This window comes from Cyrtonyx montezumae, unplaced genomic scaffold (assembly GCF_038088225.1).
Source record: "Cyrtonyx montezumae isolate F1298 unplaced genomic scaffold, pur_monq_1.0 scaffold_24, whole genome shotgun sequence".
NCBI lineage: Eukaryota > Metazoa > Chordata > Aves > Galliformes > Odontophoridae > Cyrtonyx > Cyrtonyx montezumae.
This window is the reverse complement of record NW_027071981.1, coordinates 10,271,949-10,290,110: the sequence shown is the minus strand read 5'-3', so window position 1 is coordinate 10,290,110 and position 18,162 is coordinate 10,271,949. Positions and strand designations below refer to the sequence as shown.

At 35.2% G+C, this 18,162-nt stretch overlaps 1 protein-coding gene across 16 annotated transcripts in view; it reads left to right on the top strand.

The window, feature by feature from the left end:
* The window catches only part of NRXN1 (neurexin 1), a 625,130-nt gene that overhangs the window by 181,142 nt on the left and 425,826 nt on the right, over positions 1-18,162 (top strand). For 15 of the 16 annotated variants that reach the window (XM_065739655.1, XM_065739653.1, XM_065739648.1 and 12 more), the window contains one exon: positions 18,074-18,162. This exon is cut by the window's right edge and continues 213 nt beyond it. In XM_065739655.1, coding sequence (XP_065595727.1) covers positions 18,074-18,162 — 89 coding nt within the window. Of the gene's footprint in view, positions 1-12,228; positions 12,284-18,073 lie in introns of those variants that run through there. The other variant, XM_065739660.1, reaches the window with a different exon arrangement.

The window sequence follows — 18,162 nt, the reverse complement described above, 5'->3', positions numbered from 1 at the left end:
AGCACCTCGTGTAGAATGGTATTCTTTGCCTTGGGAACAGCAATTAAATTTTGGGGTCTGTGTCTGAGAAGTGTTTGAGTATATCACTGTCCCACTGAATTATTTAAAACAGATTATATATAGCATGGAAGTGTACTGATGTATTAGTACATCAGGCATTACCATTGTGGTAGCCTTCTATGGTGTTTTGTCTGGCTGAGTAGACAAGAGGAGAGCAGTGGATATTGTGCACCTTGAATTCAGTGGGGCTTTTGAAACTGGCTGCTATAATGTTCTCCTGGGCAAATCTAGGAAGTCTACAGTAGACAAGTGAACAGTGAAGTGGATTGAGAACTGGCTGACTGGTGGATCTCAGAGAGTAGTGTGCATAGTCTATTTGGAGGCCTGTAGCTAGCGGTGCTCCCCCAGGGGGTGGTACTGAGTCTGGTTTTGTTCAACATCTTCATTCGTGACCTGAATGAAGAGATAGAATGCACCCTCAGCAAGTTTTGCTGGTGATTCAAAGCTAGGAGGAGTGGCTGGTACACCAAATAACTGGGCTGCCATCCAGCAAGACCTGGACTGGATGGAGAGTTGCACAGAAAGGAATCTTTTGAGAGTCAATAGAGGCAAGTGTGGAATACTACATTTGAGGAGAAATAGGTTAGGAGAGTACAGGTTAGGAGAAGAGGTCTGCACAGGAAGACCTGGATGTTTTGGTAGATAAGTGGTTGACCACTGAGCCAGCAGTGTGGCCAAGAAGGCAAACAGTATCCTGAAGGTGCATTAAAAAGAGCATATGCAGTAGGTCAAGGGAGGTGAAGCTCCCCTCTACTCTGCCCTCGTGAGACCACATATATGGAGTACTGTGTCAGGTTCTGGCTTGTAGTTAAAAAAAGACAAGGATATCTTCATTATGTTATCTATCAACTGATATCTTAAGCTACCTTTCTGAGTACAAAGAAACATTTCAACTGGGAAAATGTAGTGTAACAAAGTTCAGAGTATTGGAAAACGTATTGTATTAAGTAAAGGTCTGTTACAAGAAAATACACCTTTCTGTGGTGTGCCTTATTGTACGCTGAGTAGTGTAATTTTATGACTTATATAAAAGTCAACACAATTTGCTAGCTCTGTATATTTAAAATATCAATAAAATGTTTTTCACTACCTTACTGTCTGTACTGTGTATGCACTGTAAAAGGTCTATGGTATCAAGTCCTTAGTGACTTCTAGTTCAGTTACCATGGCAACTTTGAACTCTCTCTAGCTCTGGCATATGCTTCAAATTTTTATGCTCTATCAAGAGAAAGATGTCTGAGAGCTGCTCCGAAAATAATGCCTCTTATTTTACTATGCTTGTCCACGATGTCAGAGAGGAATGTTGATGATGTGGCAGTAGAGGTTGAACCTTCTATTACATTTTGTTATTGTGTGGCAGATGACAGCAGAGGGGCAGTCTGACAGAGCAGCATCTGACATGAAAGTGCGTATGGACCAAAGTATGACCACTTCTATGTGGAAAATATCTCCCATTGAAATTCACTGACTCTTGCTGAATGCTTATGGACACCAATCAGTCAGTGTGAGCGCAGTGAGACGATGGTGTGTTTCAGCAGTAGCGACAGCGGACACATCCATTTGTGCAGATTTGTATGAGTGTTCTGGTTCATTGCTGGCAGAAATGCATAGTTAACAGTGGTGACTGTTGGGGGGACAAAAAACAAAAAAAACCCCACACCAAACAACTTGTTTTGTAGCTGAGAATTTACTCTATCAAATGATGTTATTGTGCTCTTGGTGTGTGTTATATTTTCCATGAAAATTAATAGGAGTCACAAATTTCTAAAAGTCATTTTTGTGCAAGAAAAACAACCAACCATAGTTTTGTTTTTTTTGAGGAATAAGTTACATCAGATGATGTTTTATTTTTAATAGGATATTTTAGGATTTTTTAGAAATTTAAAAAAAGTGAATGGTGAAATGGGAAAGGAGGAAGCAACTTCAATTGCTTTCTTAGGAAATGTTTCCCTGGTTACAAACTTATGATATAGATCAATGGTATTTTTATAAATAAAATGCAAAGGTTTCATCGATTGGAAAGATCTTCCTTGTAGAGTGATCAGATCTTGAATTTTCAGGTTGCCCCTAGGTTTGTATTAATAAGCCTGTTCTCATGTGTGGCATGTAACCTCTATCCTGGAGAGATTCATTAGACTGCGGCTTGAATAGAAAAAAAAATTGTGAGAATCCTTTGAATGATGCTCTTACTGCAGAGGAAATGTTAGAAGTAATTCAGAAAGCATTTTGGCCGTGTTGCTAAGAAATAAAATAGAACTGTACTTGTGGTTTACTTGGCATTATAAAACCTGAAAGCTTTAATTCCTGGGTGCCTGTACTATACTAAACATTTTTTAATTTTCTCTTTATATAAGTTATATTGCTCCTAATTACAATGCAGGTGTTTTTGATATTTTAGTAGGAAATGTTTCTATATAGTGTCAGAAGAAAAGTGAGATTTTACAAGCTAACTTCAATTCTACCCTTTAAAAAAAAAGGTTTTGTATGTGTCAATGATATGTAGGTTTTACTAGTGTGTGTTTGAGGTTCATTGCTTTGTTTCTCTTCTAAACTCTTTAAACTTTACGTTTTGTTTTGATAAATTGTGTTGCTGAAGGAAATTATTGACTGAATCTGGAAATGTTAGATTTTAGTAGGCTGGCTTCCTCCTCCCACCCCAAGTAATGATACACAGCTGGGACTAACAATTTGTTATGCTGGATAGCTGATGAGAAACAATTCTACTGTGCATCAAAAATAAGACTAGACATCAAATTTCACTTACATTTCTTCCAGTCCTGGCCCTTTACACTGTCAAGACCTGGGGAATTTATTCTCTTTAATATTTATTCCAAATGCGCTGTTTCTTTTGGAGCTGTCTGTTCTCATTCTGATTCTTAATACAGCACAGACAACATCCAGTCATGTCTTGAAGTGGAAAAAATCAATTTTTTCTCAAATGTCTTACTATTTGGTATGTATCTGCTTAAGATATGGAGTCCTGACAAATATACAAATGCCAGTCTTGCTTCAAAAAGCTGGAATTTAGGATGGTGATATTTGGCTAAGACAATCTTTTGTGCCTGAAGACAGCTTCATTTTTAGTATTTTTCTAAGGCTCTACCCTTAGACCTCACCCTTCTATTTGAAGAAAATACTCCAAAATTAAATTTTAATCTTAAGAATATTTTATTTACTGCATAGCCCATAGATATTTTGCCTGAATATTTTAGACAGAATACAGAGAGGCAGCTGTTGCCCACATAGATTGTATTAGCTTCTAAAATATAATCAACCTTTTGGGACCAGTACTTGAATTAACATAATAATTAACGTTTCAGCACATTGTTGTAGGTCACAGTAAAAAAATGTTTAATCTTCCTGCATTCATCTGTGTACTTTGTAGGCTTGAGAGGTCTACAGAGGCTGACTTGAATTTAAGTGCATCGAAAATGAGCAGTGTTTTAAGAAAATTGTAAAAGAGATTTAGCTTTCTGGGAGTTATTCATAATTGTTTTTATTCTAACAGTAAAAGATACATCAGAATTGGGTCACTACTCAAATTACAGCTTTCTCATTAAATGACCTGGATGGATGTCTGTGCCAAAATAGAGAAATAACCTACAAATGTCCACCAGGAATCTTGGATTTGGGAAGCTTGTATTCCTTTTTTTGTGATCTGCTATTACTGTGTGGAAAACAATATCCAGAGCATTGAACTGGAGAAAGTTATTCTGCTGCATTTGTGGCAGGGGTAGTACTCACAAGACTACTTCAGGTTCGTGGGGGACTGGGAGTGATTTTCTAACTACAGTGCCATGCTTAAAAATTGAATTAAGAGAAAGGCTTCTTGTCCTTTTGTCTCTCGAGTCAATCCAATGAACATTCATACACTAACACTCCATTCTTGTGCAGGGAAAAGTACCTTCCATACCATCAGAAATAGGTCACAATCTATCTGTCTTGAAACCAGATTAAATCCTGAATTTCAGTGGAATCTGTTTTTCTCTCCTCTCCTTGCCCTTCCCTCCTCCTCTTTTCCCTAGAGAGGAAGGGGGAAGAAGACAAAGAATTAAATAAAAGAGGACAACTGACATTGCCTGAGTTGATGGCAACTGTGGATAACCTCAGCTCTGGTTCTTGTATGGCAGCATGGAGAGCATGTTTATTTCATATCAAGAGATGGGGATGTAATAAGACAAAGCAGAAGATATGGAAACTGCACAGAGATGCATCCAACAGCCATAAATTTATGGCTGGCAGATTTGTGCTTGTCACCTTCTTGTGCATATTCAAATATTTCCAATTTGTATTATTTTTGTAACCACAGACTAACGTATTAGCAAATAATCTTTGAATAATCAAATTATTCTGGAGTTGAATTGTGTTTTGTCCCTAAACTTCATCTTAGGGATCCTATGGAAATAATCACAAGATGATGATGATTAGAAAAGAGTGGGTATATAGACTGCAGATTTATTTGAGGGTATTTGAGCAAAGTTTTACTGAAGAACGTGCTTCTTCATTTAAAAATGTTAAAAACATGCCAATCTTTTATTTGAATACGGAGACATAATGTTGCCTCCGTAACAGTAGAGGGGTGGGATTCTAATATACTTTAAACATACTATCTTGTTAGTACCAAAGCAGAATACTATAGGGATTATAACCACAGCTCTCAGCAAATTTGTAGTGCGTTGGAGACATGAGGTGAAATGTAGAAAGCAATTAGAGAATGCTTGTTTCATTGACAAATGCAGCAATTCCCTTTTTTCTCTGGAAGTACAAAAAGGTTGAAATAATTTTGTGAACGTAATGACTGCCCTAATGTTTCAGTGATGACTAGTGTTTTGTGTGAAAAGCACTTCAACTTTAATTTGAAGGTATCCGGAAAAGTCATCAAATGACTTTGAAAGTCTAATGACATGTACTTAGAATCAAATATCTTGAACATATACGTGAAGGACTTAACACGTTTTCTGAGGGTGGCATAAAATAAAAAAGCTTTTAGAGAGGCAAAACTATATTTGCTATTACAAGGAAAACACTAGCTCTTAGACTGAAGCTGAACTACTAACTTAGACGTTCAGATGTTCATACTACAAATTCTACAGTGCTCCTGTCACTCCGATTGCTGCACCATGGCGTTTTCTTAACATGGTAAATGTGAGACCTACTCGGCCTCTGGGGCTGTGTGTTTAAACAGCTGAGCAGTAATTACAGGGGTCCCTTGAGGCATGGGCGGGGGAATGAAGGTGGCTAATAAGAACATTTGTGTTTGAGTTATTTGAAGCAAAATTTCAGGGAAGAACTAAAAATCAACTTATTTCTTCTGAAGGAAATGAAAGTGGTTTATTATACGTGCAGTCCATGTGAACCAGAAGGATTTTGCAGATTTTGTGTTGAAATACACCTTGCTCCACACTTCCTTGGACTTGTGTGTGATACCAACAACTGTTTCCAAGAAGAAACCTGCCTCTAGCTTCTGCTGTTAGTGTGACAGCCTTCAGTCTTGCATTTCCTCTCATTGTTTTGGAGATGGAAATTTATAAAGAGCAGATGTGAGTTGCTACCTGGTGGTCGCTCAGCAGCAGCACCAGCTGTAGCAAATGCAGAATGAATGCATTATCTGCAAAGAAACTTTAGATCCCAGTGCACAGGTAAGATTCATGAAAAGAGAACAGTAAGTAAATCTGAAAGTTACATACTATGCCTCTCAGTTGAGCATCTCTCTCTTTTGTGATTCTTCGTTGTTAAATAAAACATGACCAAAAAATAATTTAAGTGTTCTTTGAATAAATATTGTGTTTTTTTCTTTATATCCTCAGGACATGAGGTTGTAACTAGCAATAAACTCCTGTGCAATAATAATAAATAACCAAACACATTCAACCGTGATAGACATAAGTTCTTCAAGAACTGAAAATACTTGGTGATATTTAATAATGATAAAATGAGCTGTGGTTTATGATAGTGTTGTTGTCTCCATTTCTTTGTTCTTAGGAGAGGAAAAAAAATAAAGAAAAAAGAGATGTGAAATATTCTTAGATGCACATAATTACACAGATGTGTGAAATTATCTACCACAATTATTCTCATCTTCTTGAGCATATTTATTGCACAAATAACAGCATCAAGTTTCTGTGGTTTAAATGTGCTGTTTTTAGTGGAACTTATCAGCAGAAAATTTGGCCCAGACGTGACAGCAAATCTTTCCTCTAAAATGTCAATACAGCTCTGGAGCCCAATTATTTTTATACTCTGGTAATCCTCTTTCATTTTTACAGTGTTACTGCAGGCTTCTATAAAAAGGCTGTTGGTAACATCTCAGTGGGGAGGCCTCTTTATTGAGCAGTTTCAAAGACTTATTGACTACTGTAAAAATTAAGATCAGTCAGTAATAATGTATTCATTTAAAAAAAAAGCTAGTCAGTCTTCAAAAAAAAAAACAAACAAACTCACTTTATAGATGCATATGTGATCCTGATTATTTTGCTACTTGCAGAATTTTTCTTAATATTTTATCAAATTTGATAATGAGATTTCACAGTAGTTAGAAATCTTTCTACATATACAGCATACATGTGAAGTGGTCCTTTAAAGATAAATTGACTTCTGCTTATATATATATTTCTTATGTATGCATATATATTTATATATTTATATCTATATATAAATATATATATCACTGAAAAGAGATCAGTACACATTTTTAATTTTTTTTTTTAAATATGATTAGACTAAGAAACCTACTGATAATGCAGAAGTTAACATTATTTTGATAGACTTTTCAAGTCTATTTCAAATATTTAGATATCAAGATTAGGTCTTAAAAAGCCCTATTTTTCTATTTTTGTTTATTAGAACTCAAACTTGTATACAGAGCATACTGGCAGGTTCCTAGTACATTTTGTAAGAGGAAGTGATGGAAATAATTGTCTGTTTAATACAGGAGAAATCTTAGAGCTGGTACTTGAAATTTCTTAATGTATTCATCAAGTTTCTTTAAATTATCCCCACTTGTATCACCTTATAGGGGGTAAGATTTTAGCAAACATGCTGAAAAAGAGGTGGGGAAACTTCTGAAGAATTTTAATACAGTGCTGATCTCCATTAGTGTGTGGATCTCCATAGTATGGACATCTGTAGGTAGGCTTATTTCACAAAATGAATTTTACAATGAAAGCGATAAAGTTCTGAAACTCAGATTTAGGGCATTTGTTTTGTATCAGACTGTGATTTTAGCAAATAAGTTTTAGGTTAGTTGCTTCTGATTCTTCACAATGCAATCAAAATTACACTGACATAGATACTATCTATGCCCGTTAGCAAAAAACTTACATCCTTTTGTATTTGCAATCAGGTAAACCCAGATCTTGAGATACGGTCGTATGTTAAATTATTGAATCATTGTGGTGGTTGTTTACTCAAAACAGTGGTGTATTCTGTAAACATAGATGTTTCCTTACATCTCCTGAGTTCTTAACCATCTTTCAAAATAACCCAAATAAAAATTTTTGATTTAGGTTAAAGAAAGGAAGAATAATGAAAAACCACTGCATTCTGACAAGCTATTACAGGTTGTTATTTTTTTGTTTATATTTCTGAGAAAATGAGTATTTAAGAACATGTGATAACAGTGAAATAACTATTAAAACCAGTCCTAACGTGCCAGACAGAAAAAGTACCTGCAGTACCTCACTATATATACATATATATACAGCATGATCTATCAGTTGGCCTTTTTCCCACATTTATTTCAGTGCCTGGAGGCTACATGCACAGTGAAATTTCAGATTTATTTATTTTTTTTTAATCAAGGACTATTTTGATCTTTAGTTGTGACTGGGCATTCCCAGTGGCTGAGGTCACTGAGCAGCACTGAGCTCATCCCACCTGTGCCTCCAAACAGGAATCTCTTGCCTCCAAACAGGAATCTCTGTGTGCTAAGAAGGCCCTCTGAAGGAGGGTGGAAAATAAGAGGGGAGAAGGGAGTGGAGGGCAGAGCTGAAACAAAAGAAAAAAAAATGTAATAATTGTATAGTAATATTGGTCCATCTGCTTCTAGACAGATACATCGGTCTGTCTTATGACAGTCTTATTGCAATATAATCCTAACAATTAAAATTTTATACATGTAGAGAAGATATTGAGTGGTTTATGGGGATTTTGAAATAATCAATCCATGATTATTTATACAAGCGTTCAGAATTTGCCCTTGAATGTCTCTTACAATACATATGCAGGTAGTGGCAGTTCTGTGTGAATAACTACATGGTTGTTATCTGCGCTGTACAGACTGTTCAGCTGCATTTATGGACGTGGTCTTGGCTGGAAACAGTACAGTCATAGTAAAAGTGACTAGTAATATTTAATTTGCCTCCATTCTTGAATACATGTTTATGTTCTTTAAAAAATACAATTCTTGATGTGTAGTTTGTTCTTCTTTCTAGAAAGGAATATGTTTCTCTCCTAAATCAAGAATGGTCTGTTTAGTACTTGTCAATATTTACTCTTAATTTTGCCTGCCAACTGCATTTATAAGGAGAAAAAAAATACTCCAAATATAGCAAGCATTACTCAACATTTGGATAAAGCTAACTTGAATTTCTAGCTAAATATATTATCTATCAGAATTCAATGCCACTTGTTTAAAAAACACATAAAAGCAAAGAAAAATAACATAGCAAAGCAAAAACCCTACACTAGCAATATTATTTTCCCCAGTAAGATAAGAGGTTTTAGTCTTTATTTCATTACTAGTTTTTAAACCTGTTGTTGTCTTTTGTATGAAAACATCTTTCTTACAAATTAACTTTTACTTGATGGCTTTCAGTTGCAGAAAAGAGGAAAACAAGATAGTATGTTCTTTCACAAACTAGAAATTGACTCTATAGTTGTGACCAATCTAAATCTATTTTCAATTACTTTTAAATGGTAAGGATTTATAATTATGAAAGCCTTCCAGATTTCAAAGAATCTGCTATGGGCAGTTAGTAAATATTTTATCACTTCCTTGTACAAGTGAAGTGTGTACTGTGTTGTAAATAGAAACATTTTGAGATTCATTCTAGATAATTTTTTGGACAAAATATATGGTGCAGTAAGTATTTAAATGTAAAACATTGTGGCTAATGAAGCATTTCTAGTTCTCCATGTAGAACTAGAAATGAAAGAGCTTTCTGATCTGGCAGCTCATCTGGACACTTTTGATCTACTTGCTGATGGTGGCTGAAGGCAACTCTGAGAAGGAAATACCAAAAGAAATACAAAATGTGTCAGAAGAAGGCATGTTGCTCGTGTTGCTGCTTCTCTTAGAAAATAATTATTCCTCATTAGAAAATAATGCAGTTTCAGCTGAATTATTAGCAATGGGACAGCTAATCGAGATGATAAAACTAAGACGTGTTTTTGGCTAATAGTCAATTATCTTTAAAAAGATTTGAGATTCTTAAATCTTCAGAACTTAATCTCTAAGAACAGTTGTTTTAATGTTTGTAGCTATTGTAATGGTTCCTTTAACTTTGCTTAATGAGATAAGACTTTGAATGGTATGTCAGGAACTGCTTGTTTAGCACCTAACAATAACTAGTTAGCAGATACCAATAAGCCAGAAATTACTTTCTTTGCTCATTCTTGAAACATAAGGTCACTTCTGTTGAGAAACTTAAGCTTTCAAAGTCCACTTTGCTGCTATATGATTCTTTCGTAGTATATATTTCTCATATACACAGTTATCTTGAAATTGTTTCTTTACTTTAAAGGTGAGAGAAATTTCTTTATTAGGTGGTAGAATCCTTAGTGGGCTTGACAATGTGAAAAATCCTTTTTGTATTAAATTCTCTGTGTTTCCACAGGAAGTCTGAGAGTTGTAAATCGCTTCTTCCAAACACATTTTTTGAAGTTTAACATTAAGATGTTCAACAGATTTTATTTTTTATTTCTTTATATGTTCACATAGATGTTCCTATAGTGCTGCAAACGTAAGCACAGAACAGAGAAAAAAGAAAACACAGATAGTTGTTCATTGTACCCTTAAGGGCTGTGTACTTTGGTTTTCCATTTTCAAATTTCTGTTGTGGTTCTTAATACTGTGAGAAATGTTCTGCATACCTGCAGTACCTGTCTGATACCAGGGCAAAACTAATTTTAAGAAAATGTATCTCTGGAAAACCTGTTGTTATACAGTGATTATTCTAACAGTAGGACCAGGGACTCCTACTAATTGTGTAGAATTTGGGGTGTTGTAGGAAATATTCCTTTGATGTTTTGGAATAAGTTTATTAGCCAAGTTCATTATTTATTATATAAACATAAAATTGGTATATTATTATTACAGTATTATTTCTTAGATCATTTAACTAGCTAACTATATACTGGAGATATATTTAATTTAATGTGTTATCTTGGCACTATTCTCTGCCTTATTTGATTTGAAATGTATATTGAGTATAAGAGCAGGAGAATCAAAGCTATCAGAATTTCCTCTCCTGAACATGTTTTTACTTATGATAGTGAAGAATGAATGTAAAGCTTTCAAAAAATCCTTAGAAAGGAGCTCATTTGTCTAATGAGCAGACCAGAAATGGGATTTTTAATGTGTGGTTGTTGTTAATCTTGTGTGTGATCCATTTTCTACTTTCTGAAGAGTAAGTGCAATTTTTTTCTGCAGCTCCTGGCTGTCTGATGCAGGCAGAAAAGCGTCAGCACAGAGCAGAGAAGAGCAACTCTATTTTTCCTGCATCATCACATTAAAACTTGCATTTGCAGAAGTTTTAAATACAGAGAGAAAATTAAGTTATTGTTCTGTCAATTTTTCCACTGAACTCGGACAGCTTTCTTTAAGCAATCTGGTGTTGAGGATCTGTATGTAGCTGTATGGTTGCTTGAGTTAAAAATGAATGTTGATTTTCAGTAAGGACAAAGCACGTTCTTGTCCAGCATGAACACTATATGGGAACATTAGAAAGGCAAAAACCTCAGGGCCTGTCTGGAGTTCCTTTGCAAGCTGGATCTGCGATTTGCAATTTAGGTGCAAGTTAGTGGGAGTGAAGTTTTGAGGCCTGGAGAAGTCCTTTGAGTTTTCAGCATTGTTTTTACCTTGGCATATTAATTGATGCCTGCATTTATTTGCCTGTATAATGGTAGCCTGGTTTCCAAATACCTGACCAAAACCCTCCATTGAATTTAAAAGCTACAGCCTTATAGAAGAAATACATTTTCAGTGGATGTAGATGTTATATATTTTGCAATTTGTTCTTAATTTAACAGAAATGTCTTTATTAACATCCAACTGGTTGGTTATTTTGGGTAATTTTAGAAAAGCTATTACCCTTGTAATGAAAACTTATTCATGACTTTTTAATACTATGTAATGAGATGACTATTCATAGGCAAAAGATCTACTTATTTTCATCTTATAGCTTTCTAGTATTTAATGTATACTGAGAAAGTCTAATTCCTAAAAGTATCTTCTCTTTCTACTCTCTGTCCAATTGCAGATTTGTTTTTGAATTGCGTATTCTCTGTAATTTAATGAAAGGAACTGAAAATGAGTGAAGTTGCATGAATCTAGCCTTTTAAGAGATGAGATGTTTAGCAAAACTGAGTAATGTATCACTTATGTAGAGTTCCTGTAAATCATTTATCATGAGTGGCAAATATCACTGTTTTGTTCTAGTGTGAGAGGATGAGTAGAGATCAGAGGCTTACTCGTAGTGTTCATACCTCCTGTGACTAGCAATCTTATCCCTCCCTTCTTAGGAAATAATTTGACTGATAAAGTGAAAATGTGTTTTAGGAGATGGTGACTACCTTTTTTGTGTTACTGCCTTCATCATTCTGTAACAAGACTGGGAGTTTTCAAACTAGAAAGAAAGTTCACATTCAAAATATGGTCACTTGCTTTTCAAAGCCTAGAAGGTCTTCCATTTTGCTACTTTACATGTAACGAACAATTTCATGTTCATAATTACCTTAAATAATGCAGCAGTAGGTTACACAGTCTGCTTGAGGGAAAATAAGATACTAAACAGCAATTTAAGTTGCTGATAGTCTGTCACAGCGTCCTGCATCCTTTTCAATGTGTCTCACTGTTAACAGAGAAGGGTGAAAAGGAATTGTCACCCAACAGGAAAAAATGACATCTATAATTGTGAATCTCATTTTCTCCCCCAAATTGTTCCCCAGGACTTTTCTGTCAGGGTTTGTTTGAAGGCCCAGGATAACAGCTGTTGGAAAGGAGCAAAAGAATGTGAGGAAGAAGGGAGTAAAAAATTAACTGTTAATTATTAAAATTAATTCAGTGCATACTGATGTTAGATGTCTGTAGTCCGTTTGTCTGGAGCTATCATATCGTTTTGTATTTCAGTTTGTTAAGCTGGTGCTAGTCATCTGTTTTTTTCTTTAAATGCCGATAGGATTTGTTTATATCAGTAGTCTGAAAACCTCTTCTATGCAACTGGGTAATAAATTAAGGTCAAGTTCAAGTATAAAATTTGGAGAAGGAATGCTTTATGTTTGAGTTTTTTGTCTTAATATCTGGTAAGCAATAAATTAGGTGAAGGATATTGGTTTGTCTTTTTAAAAGTCAGTGTGCTGAGAGACCTTGTGCATGAGGTGCATCCTGACATAGTTCTGCATTCATTCCTAAATCCATTGGCAGAGCCTCTTTGTAATGGCAAGCTATTGTGAGGTTTCCAGTTTTTGAAGTTTACTACAGAAGGAACAGTTTAATCTGTCTTGCTTTATAGTATCAGACATCCTTGTTAATTATTTTGTCTATGTGCTGTTTTGGTTTAGTTTTCCCTGGTTACACCACTTTGTGGAAGACTATAAATAAGAAGATGGCATAATGGATACATTTTTGAATTTTAAATTACCATGAAATGGAGCACAAAACAGCACATCTGGGAGCAAACTAGACTCTGGTTTGGAATAATTTATTTATTCAATCCATATTTAGTCTTTTGGAAGTTTTGTAGCAAGAATAAGGCTTTTAGAAAAAGAGTATCACTGTTTTCTGCTTATTTTCTCTTGGAAAATAATTACTTTTGTAGATAGACATAATAATAGATGGCATTTCACTAGATTCTTTTTGCGTAGTAAGAGGTTGATTTATCATATGACATTGTTCTTCAAATTTCTTCAGTAAGCTTAAGATTTTTCTTTTTCCTTAAAGAAACCTTGCAGCCATTATTAGATAGCTTTGATTTATTCTGTCAGGACTATTTTATTTCTCTGTTCAAAGCATCCACTGGTATGCATTTCATTTGAATCCGACAAGGGCACTGGATCAAATCATTAGTGATTCAGCCTGACCTAGTGTATGATTTAATTCTGCCAAGGAGGAGGCTATACATGCTGTAAAGTTTAATGCAGTGCTAATGTGGGACTGTAAAATCAGTGATAGAGCTGAAAAATCTCCTAATTTCTTCTGGGCTTTTGTTCAGATCCTAAGAACTTAAATGAACTGCCAGAAAAATGAATATAAATCTGTTGTTGACTTCAGTAGGAAATAAGGTAAATTCTAAGAAAATAAGAAATATGCCATTTGTGTACTAGTGTATGCTATAATAACGTGTCTTCTCTGAAGCCTTTCTATGATATGTAAAAGCATGGGATCTATATATACATTCATAACCAGTTATTTGGGACTGTAACTGCAGTGATGCACAATTTACAGCACTTAAAACTCAGAATGAAAACTTGTTGTACCCTGTTATTGGTGTTCATATTATCTAGTGCTTTTCTATGTATGTAATTACATTTTAATCATTAAATGAAGTGCAACACTTCATGCTGGCTGGAAAGACTGCCATGAATTTTTAATGGTTTCTGTAAGTGTCATTAAGTGATAATTTGAAAAAATAATAAATAAACACCCATCAATACACACAAGTTATTACTAATAAAAATGAATTAAGAACAGAATTTTAAAAGCGTTATGAAATGGTATGTGATAGTCTATATCTGTTTTTTATATAAAACATTCATATATTTTAACAATTTTTTTTTTTAATCTGTCAATTCTACATGTATTTCCAATTAAAAGTAAAAGACTCTTGATAGGACTGGACTTGATATAGGGATCTCAGAATCACTTAGGTTGGAAAAGACCCAACCAGATCACCAGCTCCAATGGTCAACAAGACTGCCAAGTCTACCTCTAAACGTAATGGCCTAAAGTGTCATGTCTATGCATCACTTAAATATCTCTAGGGATGTCAACTCTCCTGCTTGCCTTGACAGCCCTTTCCAATGCCTAACCATTCTTCTCCTGTAGAAATTCTTCCTGATATCCAATCTAAACCTCAGCTAGTAAAATTGAGTCAATTTCCTATCACCCTATGCCATGTTGCCTGAGAAAAGACTGACACTCACCTCACTGAAACCTCCTTTGATGCAGCCGTAAAGAGCAATGAGGCCTCTGCTCATACTAAACAGTTCCAATTCCCACAGCATCTCCTTGCAAGTCTTGTTTTCTAGTCCCTTAACCAGCTTCATTTCTCTTTGCTGAATACATCCGAGCATCTCAGCATTGTGGGATGGTTAACAGTATTGCTTCACAGCTGTTCTGTCCTGTATCTAATTGACAAAAGTAATTTTGCCTTGCGTGTGGCTCCTGCTGTATATGCCCAAAGCAGACACCATTAAGCTCTGTAGCCCAAATTCTTCTTATTGTAGTTTTTTTTTTTTCCTGAGTCTTTGCTAGCCTCCACAGAAACTAAACAATCCTGTGTCTATTTTACCTTCTATCTTCCCCCTGTCATAGCCAGATACAGTTTTGCCATGTCTGCCTTTCTAAATATCACTGACACTTTCCAATGTCATACTCGGTGATATATTGAGAGCAAAGATGACTGAGCTTTCATCCATGTGATCATGAGAGGTGTTATAGTTTCTCATGAGAAACACATTACTTCAGTGCCTGGAAAAATGCAGATAGCTTATGAATACCTCAGAAGGAATGGAAAGAAAATCTGGGGAACTACAGGCCAGTCAGTCTTTATGCCTGGCAAGCTCATAGAGCAGATACTCCTGAAGACCCTACTACAGCATATGGAAAATAAAGATGAGGGGATCAGTGGTAACCAACATGGCTTCACCAAGGGCAAGTCATGTGTGTCAAACAGGCAGCCCAGCAAGATTGTGAATGCCCCCTCCCTGACAGCATTTGAAGCCAGGCTGGATGGGGCTGTGAGCAACCTGGTCTAGAGGGAGGTGTCTGTGCCTATAGCAGGGGGGAATGGATCTACATCATCTTAAGGTTTCTTTCAAACCAAACCATTCTGTGATTCCATGAATTATCATGATAGGTGTCTCTTGAAACCATAAGAAAACAGTTGCATTCAGATACTTATAATGAAAATATATGATACATACTTTTGTTTTCCCTTCAGTTAGTTTGAAACCAGTAATTTTCAGATTCATTTTTCTCTAATGCTACTAAGTGTATTTTCATAGTTACCAGCTGCCTGTAGGAGAGTTCTTAAATAGCTCTTAATTGACATCAACTGCTGGAAAATGAGATGAACAACTAGTTGAGTAGCCAGACTCAGACTAATGAGGTGCTAGTCAAATGCTGTCATCTTTTGCTTGTCACATTTTTACTAGACGTGAAATTCATATGAATAAAAATGAAAACATTCTTTTGTTGGCTATTGATACCAGAAGTAAATGTCTTCATGTGTCAAAATGTTGTTGAATCATTTCAGTATTTCTAGCTTTAGCTTCCTAAAAGCCATTTACATCAGCAATCTTAGCTGAATGAGATTAATAACTAGTGTGAAGGGGAAGAGAATTGCTGCTGTTAGCTATAGCTGGAGCTTACCTGGAGTGTCAGTAAAGTTTGATTGCTCAATTGAAGTGAAACAATGAAATAGAAAGAAGTATAAGACATGAGAACAGCTGGGTGGATGTCAGGCTACTGGCCACGAGTAGCCCAACAACACTTAAGAGGCTTTTTTATTTATATTTTTTGAGTCTTTCTAAATTAATTTTCAATATATTGTTTGAAAGTACTTGCACCTTTAGGCCCCTCTTTGGGAAAGTTATTATTTTTTTTTAATGTACCTGGCATGCATTTACACTCCTGTATATTTCTGTGCCTGTGTAAGTGAACTGGTTTTACAGAAGTAGTTTTTGTTTCATAGTATGTATGCATGAATGTACTGCATGTTAATTCATTTGCATCCTTTAACTTTTTCTGTTTGTGTCATTAAATGCATGGTATGTGTAGTCATGTCTCTGGTTGCTGCATTTAAGATTTATAATCTATTCAGTGTTATTCATGCTGTTTTATTATGCCTTTGCAGTAAGCATCCATACCAAATAAATTAGCTCTTGAACATTTTATGCCTTTATTAAATATTCATTAAATGGGATGCATGGTATTCATGCAGTCAGCTGCTTAGTGCATTGAAACCCCAGAAAATGCATTGTTTGTAAACCTTTTACTTTCAGTGAGCCATGGTTTTCTTCCTCTCCTGAAACATGTCAGATTCCAGGGCATATTGCTCTTAGTCTAGCGTTGTGCTCTGCATGCAATACTGGTGGAGAATTTGTAAGACCTGCAGAGTGGTTGCAACAAATTATATGTTTCCTTAGTGTTTATTGCAGTATATTTCTTGACCTGCTGTTTCTAATGAACAAGGAGGATAAATGGGTATTTTCTTCCCTCTCTATTCTTGACAATGCTGAGGGGAAAAAACATAAAGACTTTTGGACAGATTAAATAGGCTAATATTTGGAATAAGTCATGCACGTAAAATCTAGCTCACATCTCTATCAAATTCATTGAAGGGTAAAATTTGTCCTAAGTGACAGAAGTTTGTGCTTAATGAAAGTGTCTGGTTTTAAAAGTAAATCTTGGTTTTATTTTATTTTTTTCCATTCTTATTTTTAGCTGCTTTTTCTTTGTAGTAAGCATTAGTCAGAACTCTTTTAAGGATGTACTTTTTATCCGGAATGGAATCTGTGAGGGGAAAAATGTATATCTCACGATTGCTTTTCCTTTGAAGCTTGGGAGGGTGAGAGAGTAGTGACACTGGAATCCTTCTTACTATTTATCCACTTATATTTCTAAGCCTGAATTTATCTGTTTATGGGTTATTCCCCAGAAAGTTGACAGGTTTTGTCTGCGTTGGTACCTGCTGTCTGAATATTACGGCCTTGCTGAAGTCTGGGTAGGATGTAGCAACATTTTCATGATATGTAGCTCCTACTGCATAAGTATTGTTATGATGAATGGCCAGTACAGGAGGCAATCTGTGTATTGCATACAATCATTTGCTTGTAAAAATAAAGGAAACATTTTTTAATCTTGGACTCAAGACTGGGGATTTTTGTTGGGTGTTTGTATATTTGTTTGCTCAGAGTGCTGTTTTGTTTATTTGCTTGTCTTTTTCCTGTGATTTTTCTTTTATTTGTTTACAAAAGGGGCTCAGGTTGTTAAAATCTAGGTGAATTACCTCTTACAGTGTCTAATTAGTTTTCTTTGGGGCAAGACACTGCTGAAACACACCCTGTCCTTATACAGAGCATATTATGTGAACAGAAGGTTATATTTTATTTTTTTAAATACATATATAACAGTCTAGTAGGGTTTGTCGTCTTCTTAAAAATATGAAAATACAAAATTCCAAAGGATTCTGTATCAAATCACAGAAATGACAGTTCAAAAGAAATAGACACCAGGTTTTGACTGAAATAGTGCTTTGATTTGCACACTTACCTAAATGCTCTGTGCTTAGATGTGTTTCAGGTCAGATTGCTGATTCAGTATGTATTTTCTAAGTTGAATCTTACTCATAAAAGTTCTGGTTCTATAAGAAAACGCTCTGGTTTTAATAAATCTTAATCTATAAAGGAAAAAGATAACTGAGTGTTCTAAGTGAATGACTGACTTTTTGATACAGTGCTTGTAGTAACACTGCTGAGTTAGCTATATAGCGATATAAAAATAATTCATAGAAACTGCTTTTAATTTCGTGTCAGCAATTTATCTATTGTTTTTCTGTTTTTGTTTTGCCAGGAAAAGAAGAATATATTGCAACATTCAAGGGATCAGAATACTTCTGCTATGATTTATCTCAGAATCCCATACAGAGTAGCAGTGATGAA